The sequence below is a fragment of the Echiichthys vipera genome (assembly GCF_963691815.1).
Source record: "Echiichthys vipera genome assembly, chromosome: 2".
Lineage (NCBI taxonomy): Eukaryota > Metazoa > Chordata > Actinopteri > Perciformes > Trachinidae > Echiichthys > Echiichthys vipera.
The window spans coordinates 14,094,362-14,112,635 of NC_139827.1; the positions used below are offsets into that span (position 1 = coordinate 14,094,362).

Here is an 18,274-nt window from a genome sequence, read left to right on the forward strand (position 1 = left end):
GAGAGTTGGATGTAGCGTCGCCCCTCCCTGCCCCGTCATTGGTCCTTGGTTCTACTGACTGAGCATGTGCCGCTTTTAGCTGTTAGCATCTAGAGATGGCCGCAGACAAGCAAAACGACGCAAAAGTGTCCTCCATGGATGAAAACAAAGAAAATTCATCGGACGGGGGACTTGGACTGGAAAGTATCCTTCACAGAACCAGACGTGTAGCGACGGTTTTTGTCTTCTCCGGTGAATTTGTGTCAGAGCCCAGAAGCTAAAGGCTAGCTCGGTTAGAGGATACCGTGAGCGAGCGTTATAAGGCTACGTGTCACACTGAAGCTGACCAGAAAATCAGATGTAATTGGCTTGTCACAAACGTCTTATTCACGTCCTAAGGCGTTAAAATGAGTAAGAATGTTAGTTCATGTGTGCTACTGAAGACATGTTGGTTTGTTCCCTTGTGACGGTTGTAACGGTTGTAACCATAACTACTGGTTTTCAGGACGTCAACAGCCCCACAGTCAAGACTTTCTGGGTCTATATACAATTATTTATTGTCATTGTTTCTTAGGATAGCGAAACACAGTTTAATAGCTAAATAGCAAAAATATAAACTAGCAAAATAAAACAAGAATCATGATATATATGTATAGACACATGCTCAATGAGGTGTTATTATACAAAGGTGCAAAGTGAGTGGAGGGTGAGGGGGTTATGCACATTCAGTTCAGTTCTTAGAGAGGGTTTGTGTGTTTTACTGCTTGAGAGGGAAGAAACTGTTATTGTTCTGTATCTTAACATGATTGGCATGATCATACTTGCATATGAATGACAATCCTTGGTATACAGTGTGTGTGAGAGGATGTAGACAAGGTTCTACCTTAACATCGATTCGCAGTTTTGCAAATAATCAAGGAGTCTCAGCAGCAGCATGGCCTCAGGCACGGGGACTACCAGAGATACAGGTGAGCTGTGCCCGGTCATGCATGACACACAAACCTGCACTAACTTGACCATAGATGCAGGGAGGTCTGTGGTGGTGAACTGTCTAGTGCAGGGGTGTCAAACTGATCCAGTAAAGGGCCGTGTGGCTGCAGGTTTTCATTCCAACCAAGCAAGAACACACCTGACTCGACTTACTCAATCACCTGAACTGTCTTCACACAGTCGATTTGTTGGACCAGGTGTGTTTTGGGTTGATTGGAATGAAAACCTGCAGCCACACGGCCCTTTACTGGATCAGTTTGACACCCATGGTCTAGTGCAGTATGGCTGTTCACATAGAGGTGCACAGTTTTTCTTTGATCACAAGTCTTATCTGTTAACTTTCTGTTTAAATTGACCTATAACTTATATCTATGCCATTATATTTTTTCTACAAATCCCTGTGTAAATAATATATTTCTTTTTGGTAACCAAATTGTTGTTTTATGCATTGAGGGATGCTGTTTGCATGGAAAGTTCTGCTGCCATATGGTTCATATCAGACTGTGACTCTCATAATACCAACTGCACATATATCAAGTACAACAGAAAATTGGCCAAAATTTTGCATACATCATTGTCACAACATAAGCTTAGAGTGGCTCAAATAATTCACTTAAATTTTATCTGTGGTGCTAATTCATAACAAATGTTATCTCAAGACACTTTACATATAGAGTAGGTCTAGACCACTTATTTATGATTTACAGAGACCCAACAATTCCTCCATGAACAGCAGCAAGTCACATATATATTCTTCCAGCAATCTTGTGCTCAGTGGCAACGGAAACTTTCCTTTCAACAGGCAGGAACGTCAAACAGACCCAGCTCTGTGTCGGGTGGCCATCTGTCTTGCCTGGTGGGGGGAGGGAAGGCGAGTCAGACAGACAGATAGACAGACAGATAAATAAATAATCTAGAAGGATAACAACAAATCTTCCTTGTACAATTTAAGATAAAGGTATTTAAAAAAAAATCCCTGCAGTTGTACTGGTGTAAATTACTTGCTTATGCGGTTGGCATGTCTGTGCAAAACCAATACAACAAATGTGCATGTAAGCAATATTCATTTACTGTAATGTATCTTTGTGTAACTTTGTGCAGAGGTTACTGCTCCCGCAGACTGCGCCGCCTGCGCAAGACTCTTGGCTTCAGGATGGGGAACCGACACAAGTTCATTGGGAAGAAAATCACAGTTGAAATGCTCTCAGACAGCAGGTGAGAAATAGAAGGTCTGAGCCTGACATTCATGTGCAGTTAGCTGGCTGATGTTACGGAAGAGTCACGAATGCAATAAGTAACGGTTTGACATACAAACCCTGTGTTTGATGCAGGATAGTAAATGCACATCAGAGGAGTTTGGCCCGTTCATACCAAAATGTAGTTCCGTGTTGTTATCTACTAGAGTCAGACAGATATATCGGTTGGCTGATATTTGCCTCACAGACACATTGGTATTTATCAGACACAGTGTATATGTTTTCCATTCTAAAAACGTTTAAAATCAGTCTCAAAAATCGTATATTGGTTGGACTACATAAGACATGAGTCTGCAACTGGTTTGATACCTCACTGCTTAACCACAGAATTAATCGAAATCTTGTAATGAATTTATTTGCTGAAGATAAATTGCTGACTCTGTCGACTTTGCATATGAGTTTAATTATTGAATGTGTCTAGCATAATTGGTGTAAATATGCTACCAAACCAGCTGATGCAATGACCTTCCCCTCTTCAGATATCTGTTGCTGGTTTTGATGGAGGCAGAGCGTGCATGGAGTTACGCCATGCAGCTTAAGCAGGAGGCCAACACAGAGCCGCGTAAACGCTTTCATTTGCTGGCACGACTACGCAAGGCTGCGAAGCACAGCGAGAAGCTGGAGAAGCTCTGTGAGAGCCCCCGTTTTGACGCCAAGACCAAACTTGAGGCACAGGTATCCAGTTCAGAGTCCCTTTCAACCTGCTTTTAGAGAGGCCGTGCACGTGTATATATTAAGTGGTCTATACCATATGTGCTATGAGATTGCAGCCTCAAAGGTCCACATGTATTCTCAATCTTTGTAATCCTTCGACTACATACCGTTTTTTGATGGTGATGACATCTTACCGTTCCGCTGCGGCCATGAGATGCGTGGCACAACCAACCAAACAGACATGGCTAAGGGAGAAGGCTACCTGACTGCCACTGGAGTTAATACCTAAAAGTGTGGAAATATTTTGGTTTTAAAAGAGCAGATGTGGCTCAAACCACAGTCATGTGTTAGACTTGCTACCAGGCTGTGTCAACAAGAGATTTTTTTTTTTTAAATTTTTCCAGCCACCTGAAGAATAAAAACATTGTTCAATACCTAGAGTGCCAGGAGAGAGGAGAGCTCAGCAGTGGCAACAACATGTCCAAACAGCAAGTGAGCGTCAAACTATCGCATCGCGTTGACTCTCTCTGTCCACACTTAATAATGTGTGGAACAAGCGGTAAAATGTGCCCCTGGAAAACTGTTATTTTAGGAGTCCTGTTCACCAGCGGACTCCTAATGTGTTTTACAAGGAGCCAGCTTTGACTTCAGAGGCCGCTGTCTACCCAAAGCTGCCACACACACACATGCAGTGACACTCCTTTCCTCCTGGCCTTATCTGGCCTGTTTAGCTACAACACATTTATTCAGGTTTTGTAGTGAAGGACGTCTTGTTTACAAAATTCATTATTTCAACTGTTCTTCGTCCATCACGGCGTTTCAACGCGGTTGACAGGAATAAATAGAAACGTGGTGTCCAAAGTTCTGCTCCAAACAGTGCTGTAATATTTGATACAGAATGTTTTTCACTGGTTGAAGGCAAATAATTACATTCACAATGTCCTATTGAACTAGCATGTTCTTAAAATTTATTAAAAATAATTAGTAATAATAATGTATATCGTCAATAATATCGTTATCGTTAAAATTAGAAATATCGTGAATTTTGGGCCATATCGCCCGTCCCTTGTTGCAGGAAGTTCAAGTCATCTTATTAATACAACAGTCACTAATAATGCCTCCAATATTTTGTTCCAGGCTTACACTTCATATCTGACTGGTATGGTGGAGTTTGAACTGCAGCAGTGGAAGCTTGCCATGGAGAAATTCAACAAGTGCAAGTGAGTTTTACCATCCCTACAGTTTCTTAATACTTTGGCAGAATATGTGGCTGTGGGTTTGTCTTGTGACTGTTGTGAAATCTAGAACAACCGTATTTTTGTTTTGTCAGAACCATCTATGAGAAGCTGGCCAGTGCATTCACTGAGGAGATGGCAGTTTTGTATCGCCAGCGCGTGGACGAGATATCGCCCAACATCCGCTACTGTGCTTACAATATTGGTGAGTAACACAAACCGATCCCCCAAAACAGAATTTACAGCCATCTTAGGCTGCAATTCCACTGCATGTTACACATGGACTTTCTTTTTGTACCAGATTCTTTTCTCAATTTCGTTTTCCAGTGCGGATACGCCGTCAATGTAGGCGATCATCATAGCGATGCGGCATGAAATTGTAATGTCCTAATCTTCAACATGACACAAACAGTGTGTTCTCTAACTGGATCCTTTTATTGTCAACCAAACAGAGGAACATTCATACCTTACGATTGCGGTCTCCATTGATGGTACCTGGCAGTTTGAACATGGTGGTTTTCTGCAGGATGTTGATTCTAGTGACGTTTGCTCTCTGACCAAACAGCTGGTCTGCTGTGTTTTAACTCCACTACCACATATCGGCTCAGCTTGCTTGGAACATCGACCAAGGTGCTACCAAAAAAGTACCAGGTCCCATCCAAAACTTCTGCCCTTGGAAAACCAAAAAAATTACATTTCCAGGCGAGCATATCCATACCATACAGGGGATGCATTAGATCCATCTGGGAATCCTGAGACATTGATCACAAACTGAAACACAGACACACACACACACACACACACACACACACACACACACACACACACACACACACACACACACACACACACACACACACACACACACACACACACACACACACACACTGTGTAACTAGTATTCTTTTCTGCCTGATTGCAGGTGACCAGAACGCCATCAATGACTTGATGCAGATGAGACTGACTGGTGGAGGAGGAGGCATGATGGCTGAGAAACTAGAGGTAACCATAACAGAGTAGGATATTATTTTATTGGTAATGCCTAATATGTTAGGGTTAGAACCATAGCTGTTATAAAAAAGTTGGACATAGCTGCCAGGTCTGAAAAGTGAAGCCAATGCAAAAGTGCCTTTAACCTGCATTGTTTCTCACTTCCAGAAGGGGGTGACTCCACCGGTTGCAAAAATAAGTCAGTTTGTATTGAAGTCAATGGGAAAATTACCCTACGTCTCACTTGATTTATTACTACCTCAGTAAACATGTTACTAATGAGTTAGTTCAATGAACTCGTTGAAAGTTCATAGCTAGTTTCAAGTCTTCTTGAATACTGAACTATGTTCAGTTTGTAATTTATGGTCCCAATTACAGTAAAACACCATAAAGCGTGTGATGCTTAAGGACGTGGCTACCTTGTGATTGACAGGTTGACATGCTAGAGATTTACACTGGCAAGTTTCAACCGGTTCTGCGACACTGCAGTGAACGGCGCCAGCGACTGGGCCTCTCTGCTCACCTGGAGGCAATAGTCCGGAATTTGCTTACCTCCCCAGCACCGCCCTCTTGTCCAAAGAAAAAAAAAACAAGAAATAGACTTCCAAAATGTAAATTTCCTGTCTTCAAAACGGTAGTCCATAAACCAATGGGTGACGTCACGGCAGCCATGTCCATCTCTTATATGCAGTCTATGGGTGGAACATAAAGGCACTTCTTAACTTTGGTCTCATTAAAATATGAACAGCGCAAATCTTTCTGCAAATACGAATACAATTTTAAGCAAGATTAAATATTCATAGATAAAATCCAAAGCCGTCTTTGTTCTTGTGGATTAGAAAATCCATGTTTTAAAAACACTCATATGTTTGTTTTTGTTGTTTTTTCCCTCAGTCCCTGATCACTCAGGCAAGAACCAAGCAGGCAGCCACCATGAGTGAAGTGGAGTGGCGAGGGCGGACGGTGCCCGTCAAGATTGATAAGGCTCGCATCTTCCTATTGGGTCTAGGAGACAATGAGGCTGCTATTGCTCAGGTCAGTATATTCCGTTCCTGCCCTCAAGCCCTTGTTGTTAACAGGTCTTAATAGCATTGCATGCCATCACTGAAAAGGCACTTGAAAATAAAATGCATCCCTGTGGCGTAGTGGTCTAAAGCTCAAATGAAGCAAGGGTCCTTGTGAGTTAAATTCAGCACACATGCTGCCCAAAATGTATGCCTGCGTGGACCATACACTGCCAGAAAACATATCCTACAATTCCCCTTTCCCTCTCCTGACGTTTCCGGTCTCTCTACCATCAAATGATCCGTTAAAATATCTGCTTCACTGTTTACGTTTTATACACGTGTGTTCTGAACATGCTTCTTTCTTAGTCGTCTCAACAGCTTAGGCTGTATCAAAAGGAAACCAGTGCACCCATCACAAATTATAGATCAACCACTCGACACTAGGGATGGGCACTATGACTTGGGTACCCGAGTAATCGTTCTAGCGTCACTATTCGGGTAACAGTTTACTATTCGCGCTGCGTAGGCTAAAATAGAGGGAGGCCCCCCTTCAACACAATTCCATTGCTAGGCAACAGCCTTAGTCCTTGGTAACTTCATGTCAGCTGATGTGAAATCTGTATCTTCACAGAAATAGTGTTCTGATGGCAGTATTTTATTTATTGTGCTGAATCTGAAGATTATGTCTGTCCTGGGTGAAGCAATTGCCTATAACCTCTGCTTTGTTTTGGTGGTTTCTCATGCCTGCATGTGCTACCTCATGTCCTTAACTACTCTTCCAGTGCACATACCTTTCTGGAGTTAAGGTGTTACACTTGGCTTCAGTTTCCTTACAGCAGTTCCTAAAACTTTCAGTAGGTGGCCCTATCCTCTTTGCAGTCTCTCTCACATGTCCCCTCATTGTCACCGCCGCTCATTCCTCCTGGTTTCTTATGCCAGAAGACTCAGCACACCCTGCAGACACACCTGTCACACCCACAACCACTCAGGTCTCTGGCATGCAGGCTCTCTTATTGCACGACTGCATTCTGTGCATTTTAGCCCACACATGAATCCAGGGCCACACCCAGCAGGTCTCTGTGTATGGATTAGTATTATCATCTCAAAAAACTTTTCAGTTTCAAATGGGCCCTTTCATGTAACTGAATGCCTGGGCAGGCACTTTGAAGCTGAATTATCACAGTTGTTTTTTTCTAGATATCGTATGACTGCCATAATGAAATCTAACTATAAAATGAATGTTGTAAACTTAGCTAGCGTCGTGCCATAGCATTTTTCGCAGGCAAAAAGGCGCTGGCAGGGCGCTGTGGAGAGCCTGATCCCAGCTCTCGAAGAGCTGCCTGTGGGTTTTGTTTCTATGACAACATTAACATTAGCTAGGTAGCTAGCTTAACACTATGGTAACGGGGTTGACTAACAGGGTACACATGGGGTCATTAAGATACAATAATCTGAAATTTAGGCCTTAAATTGTCATACAAAGTCTTTAAATACAATTTTTCCAGTCTTAAATAAAAATTGCTGAACATTACATTTATAAAGTTATAAAATTTAGTCACTCTTTTTTTAAATTTAATTTTTGGGAAAAATTCAGATTAACGTCATTAGACGGTGGTGCCTAGATGGCAACGGACACAGCAGGACGCACAAGCCTGTTTTAAATGAGAGGTGTGTCAGAGTGCTTTCCTGCCCTGCGCGGTGTTACTGATACAGGCTGGCACCAGGGCAGAGGACGTTATAGTATTTACGTACGGGGAATATGAATTACCCGATTTCTCTGTGCTCAAGCAAGGCTATTGAAAGAGGCATGGACACCAGTCAAAGATGGCGGTGCTTTGGGGGAATGACACATGCGCAGTGGAACTGGAGCTGCACTGTTCTCTTTTTATGAACGTGCGTCACTTATTGAGCATCGTGGCAGTTGTAGACCAGATTTTACTGCGCATGTGTCATACCCCCAAAGCACCGCCATCTTTGATTAATGACTTAGCCTCTTTTTCTACTATTGTGCTCATGTTAACACCATATCATGAATATGATCATAACCAGGATAAGCCTCAAAAAGCCTTCATAGTCATGTCTATGTTAACGCAGTCATTTGTGAATATGCAAAGATCTCAACTCCTGAACATGTGCTGAGATTACTTAAAAACATGTCAATTACAAACTAGGAACACAGGACAAGCCTCAATTAGTTGTTTTGTTTTTTTATTCAAAAAATCTTGTGATGAACTCTGTATCATGAACTTGTTACATCCCTATTACAGTCACATGCGAAGTCTGAGAAACAGAAAGTAGCGATACAAAAATCCAGCAGCAACTACCAGCATACTTCAGGATGAGTTTTCTTTATGGTGTTTTTGATTAATTATAGCTATTTTAGTTAGATTAATCATTTTAAAGTGATTTCATAGTGTCAAAAGATTCTTTAATGTACCATTGCACGTGTCGTGTTAATATCTACTTTGCAAGTAATTTCAAGACTCAGATTTTCCTTTATATGCTTCATTATTTTTTGCCAGTATGGATGTGAACTAGGTCTTTTTGAGGGTTTTAAATTTAACTTGTTGAAGCCTGCCGAAACCCTGGACTAAACTTCAACTTTGAGACTTAGACTTCTCTTTATTGTTCCTTTGGGATGACTCCCGCAAGGAAACACAGGGGAGGTATAAAAGAAATGCAGTATAGGATAAACAATAAACTCGTAGCTAAATAAATACAGGAAGTATAAAAAAAAATAAATAGTAAGCAATAAACTCTTTTTCAAATATATAAGAGGTAAATTTACAAATACAGGTTAAAAAAATCACAGAAAATTAAATCAGATAAGTTAAAAGTAGAAGAAATGTATAAGATGAAATATGTATGACTGTTTACAACAACAGCCAACAACTAGCTCACGATGCGGACAGGAATTTCCGTATTGGGCCATACCTCACTCCTAGTAGAAGAGCTCCGTCCACTCCTCGCTCCTCTAATCGGTTTATCCATCCAGCCCTCCCTCTGAACAAGAGAGGATGCTCAACAGGTTGAGCCGGTCATGCTAGGCGTTGCCAGGGTGTTTGCATGAGTATGTGGTACTAAATAACATCAGCCTTCTGGGTGGATGAGAGCGGCCGTATGACCTGTCGATTATCAATTATCACTGAGGAATGTTCTCGTAACATTCTTCTGCTGTGTTGCTTCCTAAGGGTTTTTTGCCCTTTTTGAAGGTAAATATTTGACAGTGTCCGCCCATAAAGGTGTCGATTTTTACTTGAGTTCTTTCCTTTGGTCAGTAATCACTTGCATGTTCCCATTTACAGTAATCCAACATGGCCTCTTTCTTTAAGTGTGAACACGATTCGTTCTGTAGACATCTGAGATTATTGTAGTGTAACACAGGCCTATTGTAGTAGTGTGTCGATAAAAGAAAGGTATGAAGAACTGTCGTGTCATTCACAAAGATTTGAACCCTGAAACTCCAGAGTGTGAATGCTGATGAGTGGTGTGCAGGAATGTCTCAGGAGCCTGCCGGGCCACATACCTGTGCCTCTCACCTAGTTTGTCCCATCCCTGCCTAAACTGTTGCTCTTTTTGTGCAAGTGTCTATATCTTTGTTCCTTGAAGAGTTATTTTTGTTTATTATTTTTCATTTTTAAGATATTTTTGGTGCACCCAGAATAAAAGAGCTATCCTCAATTAAAGAAATTCTTTACTTCACAAAGAATCATTCAAAATAGGGATGCGCGATAAATCAGCAAGCTATCAGCCAATATAGACTTTAAAATGAATTATTGGATATCTGCTAACACGATATAATAAACCGATAAATAAATACACCGCTGCTTCCTTGATTGAATCCGATTAAATGCATATTAAATAATGACGTGCGCAACGTGACACGTTTTAAGTAGGATGCATCTTACTTGTTTTGTTTAAAAAGCAATTGTCCTTAACAAATATTGCATGTTTTACGTAATGTAAATTTAAGTGGGTTTTTTTTCTATTTTGAATGTGAATAACTATTTCTTAATTTAAGCTTTGTATTTTGATGTCTGCATTTGCCAGTGGGACAACACAATAAGTATAATCATAATCGTAAAATATCGGTAAAAAAAGCCAATATCATGCATCCTTAATTCAAAAGCACTATTTTAAATCTTGTGTTTACCAGAGATGTGTCATAAGTTTCCTTATAAGTCTCAGTGTTATAAAAGCAACAACTGTGTGTTCATAACTGTGACAGAAGTTCACATACATGCATTTTATTAAACTGTATATTTATAAGCAATGAACTAGTCTGATCAGTGGATACATGTTGCGTACTATTTTCTGTTCTACTTGGTTTGTTTGTTGTATTGAGCTGATGCTGGTCAGTTCTACTGATAGTACGACATAATTTTCATGCATGTGGGTCATAGTAAATACATTTTAATGTTAAGCATTATTATTCTTTTTCAATGAAACGGGAGACGTTGAATAGCCACTATATTTCACTGTAGATGTTAATTATTGTTTCTGTTGTGCAGACGGCTAACGAGGAGACCAAAGAGCATCTGTATGAGACCCTGCTGGCAGAGTGCAGAGACACCATCCAGGCCGTGAGAGAGGAACTCAAGAGTGAGGCGGTAAGATTCAACAACTCAAAAAGCTGAACACCTGAGTTAAGACGTGACATTAAAACAAGAATGAGAAAAACTTGTCCTTTTTTAAATGATTTGCTTGCCTTTGTAGAAGCAGCGAGAGAGGAGCTCTGATGGCGACGGCGGCAAAGTCTCCAACCTGCAGTTCCTGCACAGGTAAAAGAAACGTGTTCTTGAAAGATAGACTTCAGTTAACACGGTTTGTGTATTCATGCTGAACCTTCACAATAGAGGGGTCCGGTCTACGTAGAATACACAGCTTGTAGATTGATGCATGTAGCTAGAAGTTCAAAGTTCATTTGCATTAGTTCCAGCCAGAAACTTTAAGTTGCACACCATAAGCAACAGCTGCTTAGGTTAGTGCAACAAACTGATTGGTGTGAAATAAAACAGCAACTGAGAGAGAGTATAGTATTAGTAGTAAGTACATAGTAGTATGTATAAGACTGTGGAGGGTCTGTCTGCTGGACAGGCAAATTATGCGATCAACTTCTGTGGCTCTAACTATCAATTCTTTTTGTTATTGATTTATCTGCCAATTTTTTTCATATTCATTTATCTAGAAAATAGTGAAACATTCCCATTGTAATTTCCCAATTTCTACAGAGGGCTTGTTTTGTTCAATCAACAGTTAAAAAAAACCCAAAGATATCCAATTTATAATAGTATTATTGCAAAGAAAAGCACAGTAACTTATATAAAGGCCTAAGCATAGTCTTATTACCCTCTTGATATTTCTGTCTTACATTTATCTCCTTAATAAGTGAATAATAATTGTGCTGTTGGTGTCCCCCCACAGTTACCTGACCTACATCAAGCTGTGTACGTTGGTGAAGAGGAATGAGAGCATGGCCCATACTCTGCAGGCTAAATTGAAGGAACCCCAAGCCGACGAGGACAAGAGAGGGCCCCGTCCACAGGATCTCATCCGCCTCTACGACATCATCCTGCAGGTAAATGTCTGGAAATGTATGATATTGTGATCTCTTTCATCATAAGGTTACCTCACTAACCTTCCTCTGTTCTTCCCTCTCTCCAGAGTCTGGCTGAGCTCTCCACCCTGCAGGGCCTGGAGGATGACCACACCTTCCAGAAGGAAGTGTCCCTCAAGACGCTGGTCTACAAGGCCTACAGGTCAGACACTTCCCTTTAATTATAAAGCAGATCGAGGTGCTATGTAAATACTGTGACAGTATCAAAACACTCAATCAGCTGAGAAATGCACACAGCCCATATTCAGAAACTGTGCCTTTAGACGAACCGTCGAAAGTGCTGTTTTAGTCGTTCCCCAGCTGCAGTGATGGTGAAGAGATGCCGAGAGCACAGATGGAGAAAACCCAGAAACATTGATCAATATGAGCAGACTGGGCATTTTTGGGAGGGGGCTCAAAGAGACAGGTGCTTAAACAAAGCGTTTTAGACGGACGATAAAAAAAAACGGTATATTCTGACAGTATGAGAAAAATTGTGTTTTGTGAACTTTAAAGCCGAAGAATGAACCTGAAAAAGCATGACATCCATGAACCCACAAAAAACACTCGTAGCTGTCCTCTAGTAGTCATGTCTTTTTTGTTTTCTTTTTCTACCCATAAATGCAGTCACTCTTACGTTAACATGGTCTTTTCCTCTGTACACAGGTGTTTCTTCATAGCCCAGTCTTATGTGCTGGTGAAGAAGTGGAGCGAGGCGCTGGTGTTGTATGAGAGGGTGCTGAAATACGCGAAGGAGGTCCAGTCTAAGGCCAAGAACCTCAACAACAGCCTCAAGGTTGGTCATAATAAAAACAAGCAGTCTCTTAGTACCACACGATTTAATGTAATGTAAGATTTCTCAGGTTTTGCATCTTCACCCTGAATCATTTTGTGGTCCAATAAGTCACAGTGACAGTTTACTAACCAGAGACGTCATTGTTGTATCTGTTTCTGCAGGATCTCCCTGACGTTCAGGAGCTCATTGCTGAGGTCAACGCTGAAAAATACTCCCTTCAAGCTGCTGCTATCTTGGGTGAGAGCACTTTTTTAACTGACAGTTTTCCAGCCAACTCCTTTATTTTTACTACACATAACCCATTTAGTCTCATTCGTCTCTGTTTTGCCGTGTTCTGTGTAAAACCCTCAGGAAATGTTTGTGTTTCAGACACTGATGAGGCTTCTGAAGTTCCCTCTCAGCAGCAGGTCAAGGACAACACGGTAAGAGAACAAAATTAAGAGACATGCCGCACTTGTGTGAAATGAATTAAATTCTCTGACGGCTGTTTCCATCAGTTGGAGAAATGGTCAACTAATGATAGTTTAGTAGGTGGGATTAAGAATGTGGATGTCATCTTTCTCCATAGTTAGCTAGATGGCAACAAACAAAAATTGACCCCTCAGTTCGTCATCCTGCATTTTTTTTCAGTCAGTGTGCATTACTAGGTTACATTATATTTTTTAATTATAATAATAAATATATAAATGAGCATGCTTGCTAAGAAAATGGTGAACAGTGTTTCCCAACGGTAGCTGTAGGTTTTAGATATGATGGCGCAGCAGAGACGTCTCACCCTCAAAAAACAGTAAACGAAACATGATATGTTTCAAGACAAGTTGGTTGCGGTTCCCACATCACCGTAGATCCCTGACAGAGTGAGAACAGTACCTCCATTTGACGGTTGCGCCGGGAGCACGTTGGGCCCCATCTCTCCCTGCAGCGAGAGAGCCCATCAAGTACTAATTCTACGGCCACTGGAAGCGGGGAGGTCCGGGCAGAAGCTCAAGGCCGGAGCCGCAAGCCACCTTTACCCCAGGCTTTTCCAGGCCGACTTAGACACGTTCAAAGTGCACTGAGGAAATTCGCCACATCGAGCGGCCGTTCCTGACCCTCTGAGTTAAATCTCCCAGGTAGACAGTGCAGATCGCACCCGTTGAGAAGTGTAAAAATATTTTTGGCTCATTAATAAAAATGGCAGGCAGGATAATGTGATTGCTGAAACTGATGCCAAAGGATTTTATGACGTCAGATAGTCTACGTGTAAAAAAGGAACGAACAGTTGAATCTTTGTATTGAACAGCCAAATCCCAGTAGAATCAAAGAATTGTGTTTTGGGTTAACAGATCTAAAGAAATAACTCGGCCCCTCGGGCCAGCTCATATTGGATAAGACCCGCCCTCTTGAGATTGACAGCCTGTGACCATGACAAAACCGTTCAGCTGTTTGCATAGGATTTCTAAATCTCAGTTTTGGTACAAACTTGTAGTTCTCTGTGATTGTTTAATGCTCATGTTTTTACTTCCTCCATGCAGCCCCTCTGCAACCGCCTGGAGACCTTCCGCATCGACCCCGCCCTCGTAGGAAAGCAGCCCAATTTGGTCCAGTTCCCTCCCGACTTCCAGCCAATCCCCTGCAAGCCCCTGTTCTTTGACCTTGCTCTCAACCACGTGGCCTTCCCACCGCTGGATGACAAGGTGGAGCAGAAGGGCAAGGGCGGTCTCACCGGCTACATCAAGGGCATCTTTGGCTTTGGCAGCTAAATCAACCCTCCAGTTTTGGTCTCCACAGGGAGTGAGAGGCCCCGAATTCACCACAAACAACCAGACTTGGGTCAGTTGTTACGTAGAATAATTTAAATTACTTTTATGTTTGGTTTTTAGTGCCTAAGTGCAAGATGGGTGGAGTTTGCAGTTCTGAGGAAGGCAGAGTGGGGCTTATCTTCCAAGAAAGATAATAGAAAAGTGATCAAATTAATTTCAAGTAGCAATATGACTCAAGTTCACCTGCCACCTTTAATAATAACATCAGACTGCATGGGTTCCTACCATACAGGAAACATGTGAGGGCAGGTTTTACAGGATACCAGGGTCTTCGAGTACAGCCAAGTTGTTAATTTCACAATCAAAGTAAACCAAGACACTTGCTTTTTTGTTCTAAGTTGCCTTCATGTAATCATCTTGTTTTTTTTTCTTTGAGAGTTGTTTTCAGCTTCGTTTGTTAAACATCACATTTACAAAGTGCAGTTTTGTAACGGCAGCTACTTTATCTTAAGAAAAGAAAGTAGTGTTCCTCAAATGACAAATATCCTGTGACATGGAGTTGGACCACAGAAATAGAAAGAGTAGAACGGCCATTCTCATTCAAATCAGCACAGCAGGATCGTCAGTGGTCGCCATTTTTGTGCCGTTGCAAAGAACTGTGACCCTCGACCGGGCTAACTCATTCTATTTCTATGGTCAATGCACAGTGCTGAATGCCATTTCCTTGCTGTTGTATCACTGGTCACGGTTTTAGGAGACTTCAGTTGTGTCTCATTTCTGGTCTCTTGGTCTTTTGACTGTGTACATTAGGGCGCCGATTTGTGATCCAAAACTTCCCCTCATGTACTGACCGGTCAGTTCGGGAAGAATTTGGATAAAGCTTGAAAGTTTTAGGTGCATCAACAGGACAATGAAAGACAAAGCCATGAAAATGAAGTGTGAAATGTTGTTTTTCTTCCCAAAAATGCTGGGTGGTTCAGTGTTTTGTTAGTTCTGTATGAAGTTCATGTCAAAGGGTCCAACTGCTTCAGCCCATCGAGATAAAAGCGCAAACTGTAGCCACTCTCTCTTGTTTTCTACAGAAGGGTCTGCTTGCTGATGAACGCATGGTACCAGTGCAGCTCTTTGGACTGGAATTAATTCATATGTTTTATTTTTTTGACTTTTTTTTTTGCATTTCAGCAAAATCACTGTTGTAGGACAACAGTCAGCATTAAGGAATGGATTTTTTAGCAGCCTGTTATTCATCACACCACCACGGCTGTTTGTCCGTCATTAGTAGACTCAAAGGTTTTTTGTCAATGGAAATGCTGTAACTACAAACAAAGTTTATACCTTGTTTGCCAGTCATACTGTCCACATCAAGATCCTTAAGGGACCTGGTTTGCCTGTGATACCTGGTTAACAACTTGCTCGAGGATTGTTTGTGTCACTCTCCCACCAGAATATTTAACTGTTATGCTTACTAAATCTTTTCAATATCTTTGGTTTTAATCTTTGTTTTTCCCTCTTCAGTGTTTTATGTTAAATGATTAAGATGGACGTGCTGGACTAGTTCCAGCACTTTACCTCGATCGGCCTTGGAAAAAGTCTGGATCAATGATTGCTGAAATTAAATGAGAATGTATGATTTGATTTAACTGCCAGGCCTATGATTAAAATATATTTACACCAAACATTGATTTCTTGACATGTTTTTATTTGTGTAATGGAAAATTCAGCGACATGAATTCTAACTTAAAGGGATAGATCTGATTTTATGAAATGAGGTTGTATGAGGGACTCATCCATAGTCTGTGTTTTACCGTTAGTAGATGTTGGTTTGGAGAAGCAGGCAGGAGGACAATCACTGAAGCTAAGACATGGACCACTGCGGACGGGGGCAGTAGCCGTAGACGTATTTCAGATCACCCAAATAAAATCAGTGTAAGTGTGTGCTACGAGAATATTTTCACAGCTTCACCTTGCTGTCAGACAGTCCTGATTTAAGCTGACGCAGGGACTTTGGTATTTTAAAGGATTGGGATCAAACAGGCCGATCAATAGATCGGATTGATTATACAACCCTACTTCAAAGTCTGAACTTTACCTGTAAGTCCACGCGACTTTAAAATACGTAAAGGACTGTGATGGGAGAGCAAAGGCTTTTATTGTGGCATCATCTGTGATTCTGTATTTTCCTGGGTTACTATGAGATCGAAAACTTGCATGTTTACAAAGTAAAAGGTGATTTTCTGAAGGCGGTGAGGAGGTTTTTGACTGGTCTTATGAACTTCAGTCGTGGGTGTGTTGGTAGGAGTGTGTAGGATGCCTTAGAAGGGTGTGAATGTGTTAAGGGTTACTTTGTATGTTTGCATTTCTGAGAGAGTGAATAATTACATAGGTGTGTTTGTTACTTAAACAACCAACCATGCAAAAGGCTTTTCCTCTAAATTTAATATTAGTCATAAGTGTAATAAATTAATTAACTGTCCACACAGACATCACATGGCATCTCTACCTGATGTCTTACTGCTGCCTGTCACCACTTTGCTATACACACATACCTCTGTCACTCAAGAAACACACAGAAATGTGCTCTGCCTGGATGGACTGAAGATATTTGATGAGGTGGAGATAAATGCTTATCTGCAGGAAGAAGCCAGAGATCAGACACACTGTATAACTCAGTCTTCTTTGTGTTTTCACATTTATATTAATGAGTTAACTCGCACCATTATTTTGCGGTTGTGTACGGTGGGCCTGAAGGGCCAAGCACAACAGCAAAGCGTAAAACAAGAGCATTTCAGAAAATGTCATGTTTGTCTTTTGTTGTTGTGTTTTGCCCTTAAGGGCCACCATAGTTGTAGACAGGAAAAAGATAAGGTTTTTTTTCACACTTTATGCAGATTGTACAGTACTTGAGTGACAAAGTCCAAGGTACAGTACTAGCATCAAAGCTTTGTTAGATTGACTTTGTAATTCAGACAACCATGCCGTGTTTGTCTGCTGTGTAGTTGGGTGAAAGAGACTGACACACCCTCACTGTGCATCTCTCTGTTCAACTGTCAGGAATTTACAGGCATGTAGATAATTTCCTGCCATGTAAACTATCATTAACACTAAAGGAGCAGAGTTCAGCCTTACAGATTTAAAACTGTCTCTATATGATGGCTGTCACTTGTCGTGTCCTTCTGTGTAATGTTTTTCTTCCTCTCAATATTGGAAGAATGTATTTCATCTATTCATCACTTGGATGATGCTCAATGGATGATAATGTTGGTCGTCTAGACTGAAATGTCTAGACTGCAGTATTTGATGGATTTCCATGAAGTCTTGTACAGACATCCATGGTCCTGAGAGGATGTCTGCTAAGGACTGTTAGCTTTAGCTAAAGCCTCACAGAGCCACTACTGTAGCACGGCTCTAAGTTTCCCCTCATTTTGCTTATCATAACCAGGCTCCCTGATTCGGAAAACATTTATCTGGATCGGGAATCTCTCCAGGGGCAGTTAGGGGCTCAGTGAATTGGTTAAAGTTAGGTATAAGATATGAAACATCTACACACCACAGTCTGCTTCTAATAGCGTTTAATGCTATATCACAGCATGTTACGCTCCAGGCCCAGCCCTTCATCAGACATGGAAAAAAAGTGGGGAGACACACCTCCTAATGAACACCCATGACCTGTCATGAAACGTTACATGGGGTGACATAGCATTAAACGCTATTAGGAGCAGACTCACTGTTTTATATCTTGTACTGCTTTTCTGTCCAGCACCCAGTGCTTATCATTTTGGACGTGTTTGCTATTTTTACATACTTTTAAAGTCAGGTATAGGCCTTGAATGGTAAAGGTTAGGTTGGGTTGAGGGAGTTTTTGCAAATGCAGGGTTCCCACTAACTTTAGTACCACAACAGTAAACCAAGTGAATTTTTTGAGCTTGGATGTTCATTCTTGAGCTCAGAAACAGTAGTCAACAAACAAAAAAGCGGCTGCTCTTACTCAGCAGATTGGCCTGTATGGCCACTGCACCGTGTCAGTGCTGG

The 18,274-nt window shown here is 41.4% G+C and overlaps 1 protein-coding gene across 1 annotated transcript; it reads left to right on the forward strand.

Moving 5' to 3' along the window:
* The first annotated feature begins 46 nt into the window (after positions 1-46).
* Positions 47-15,843, forward strand: srp68 (signal recognition particle 68). The gene is made up of 16 exons (XM_083927248.1): positions 47-183; positions 881-947; positions 2,071-2,184; positions 2,705-2,900; positions 4,017-4,099; positions 4,210-4,319; positions 5,037-5,116; positions 5,999-6,139; positions 10,623-10,721; positions 10,828-10,892; positions 11,536-11,689; positions 11,776-11,870; positions 12,374-12,503; positions 12,665-12,740; positions 12,873-12,925; positions 14,018-15,843. The coding sequence occupies exons 1-16, from the start codon at positions 96-98 to the stop codon at positions 14,243-14,245; spliced, it is 1,779 nt and encodes a 592-aa protein (XP_083783374.1). The 5' UTR covers positions 47-95; the 3' UTR covers positions 14,246-15,843.
* Positions 15,844-18,274: the final 2,431 nt, after the last annotated feature.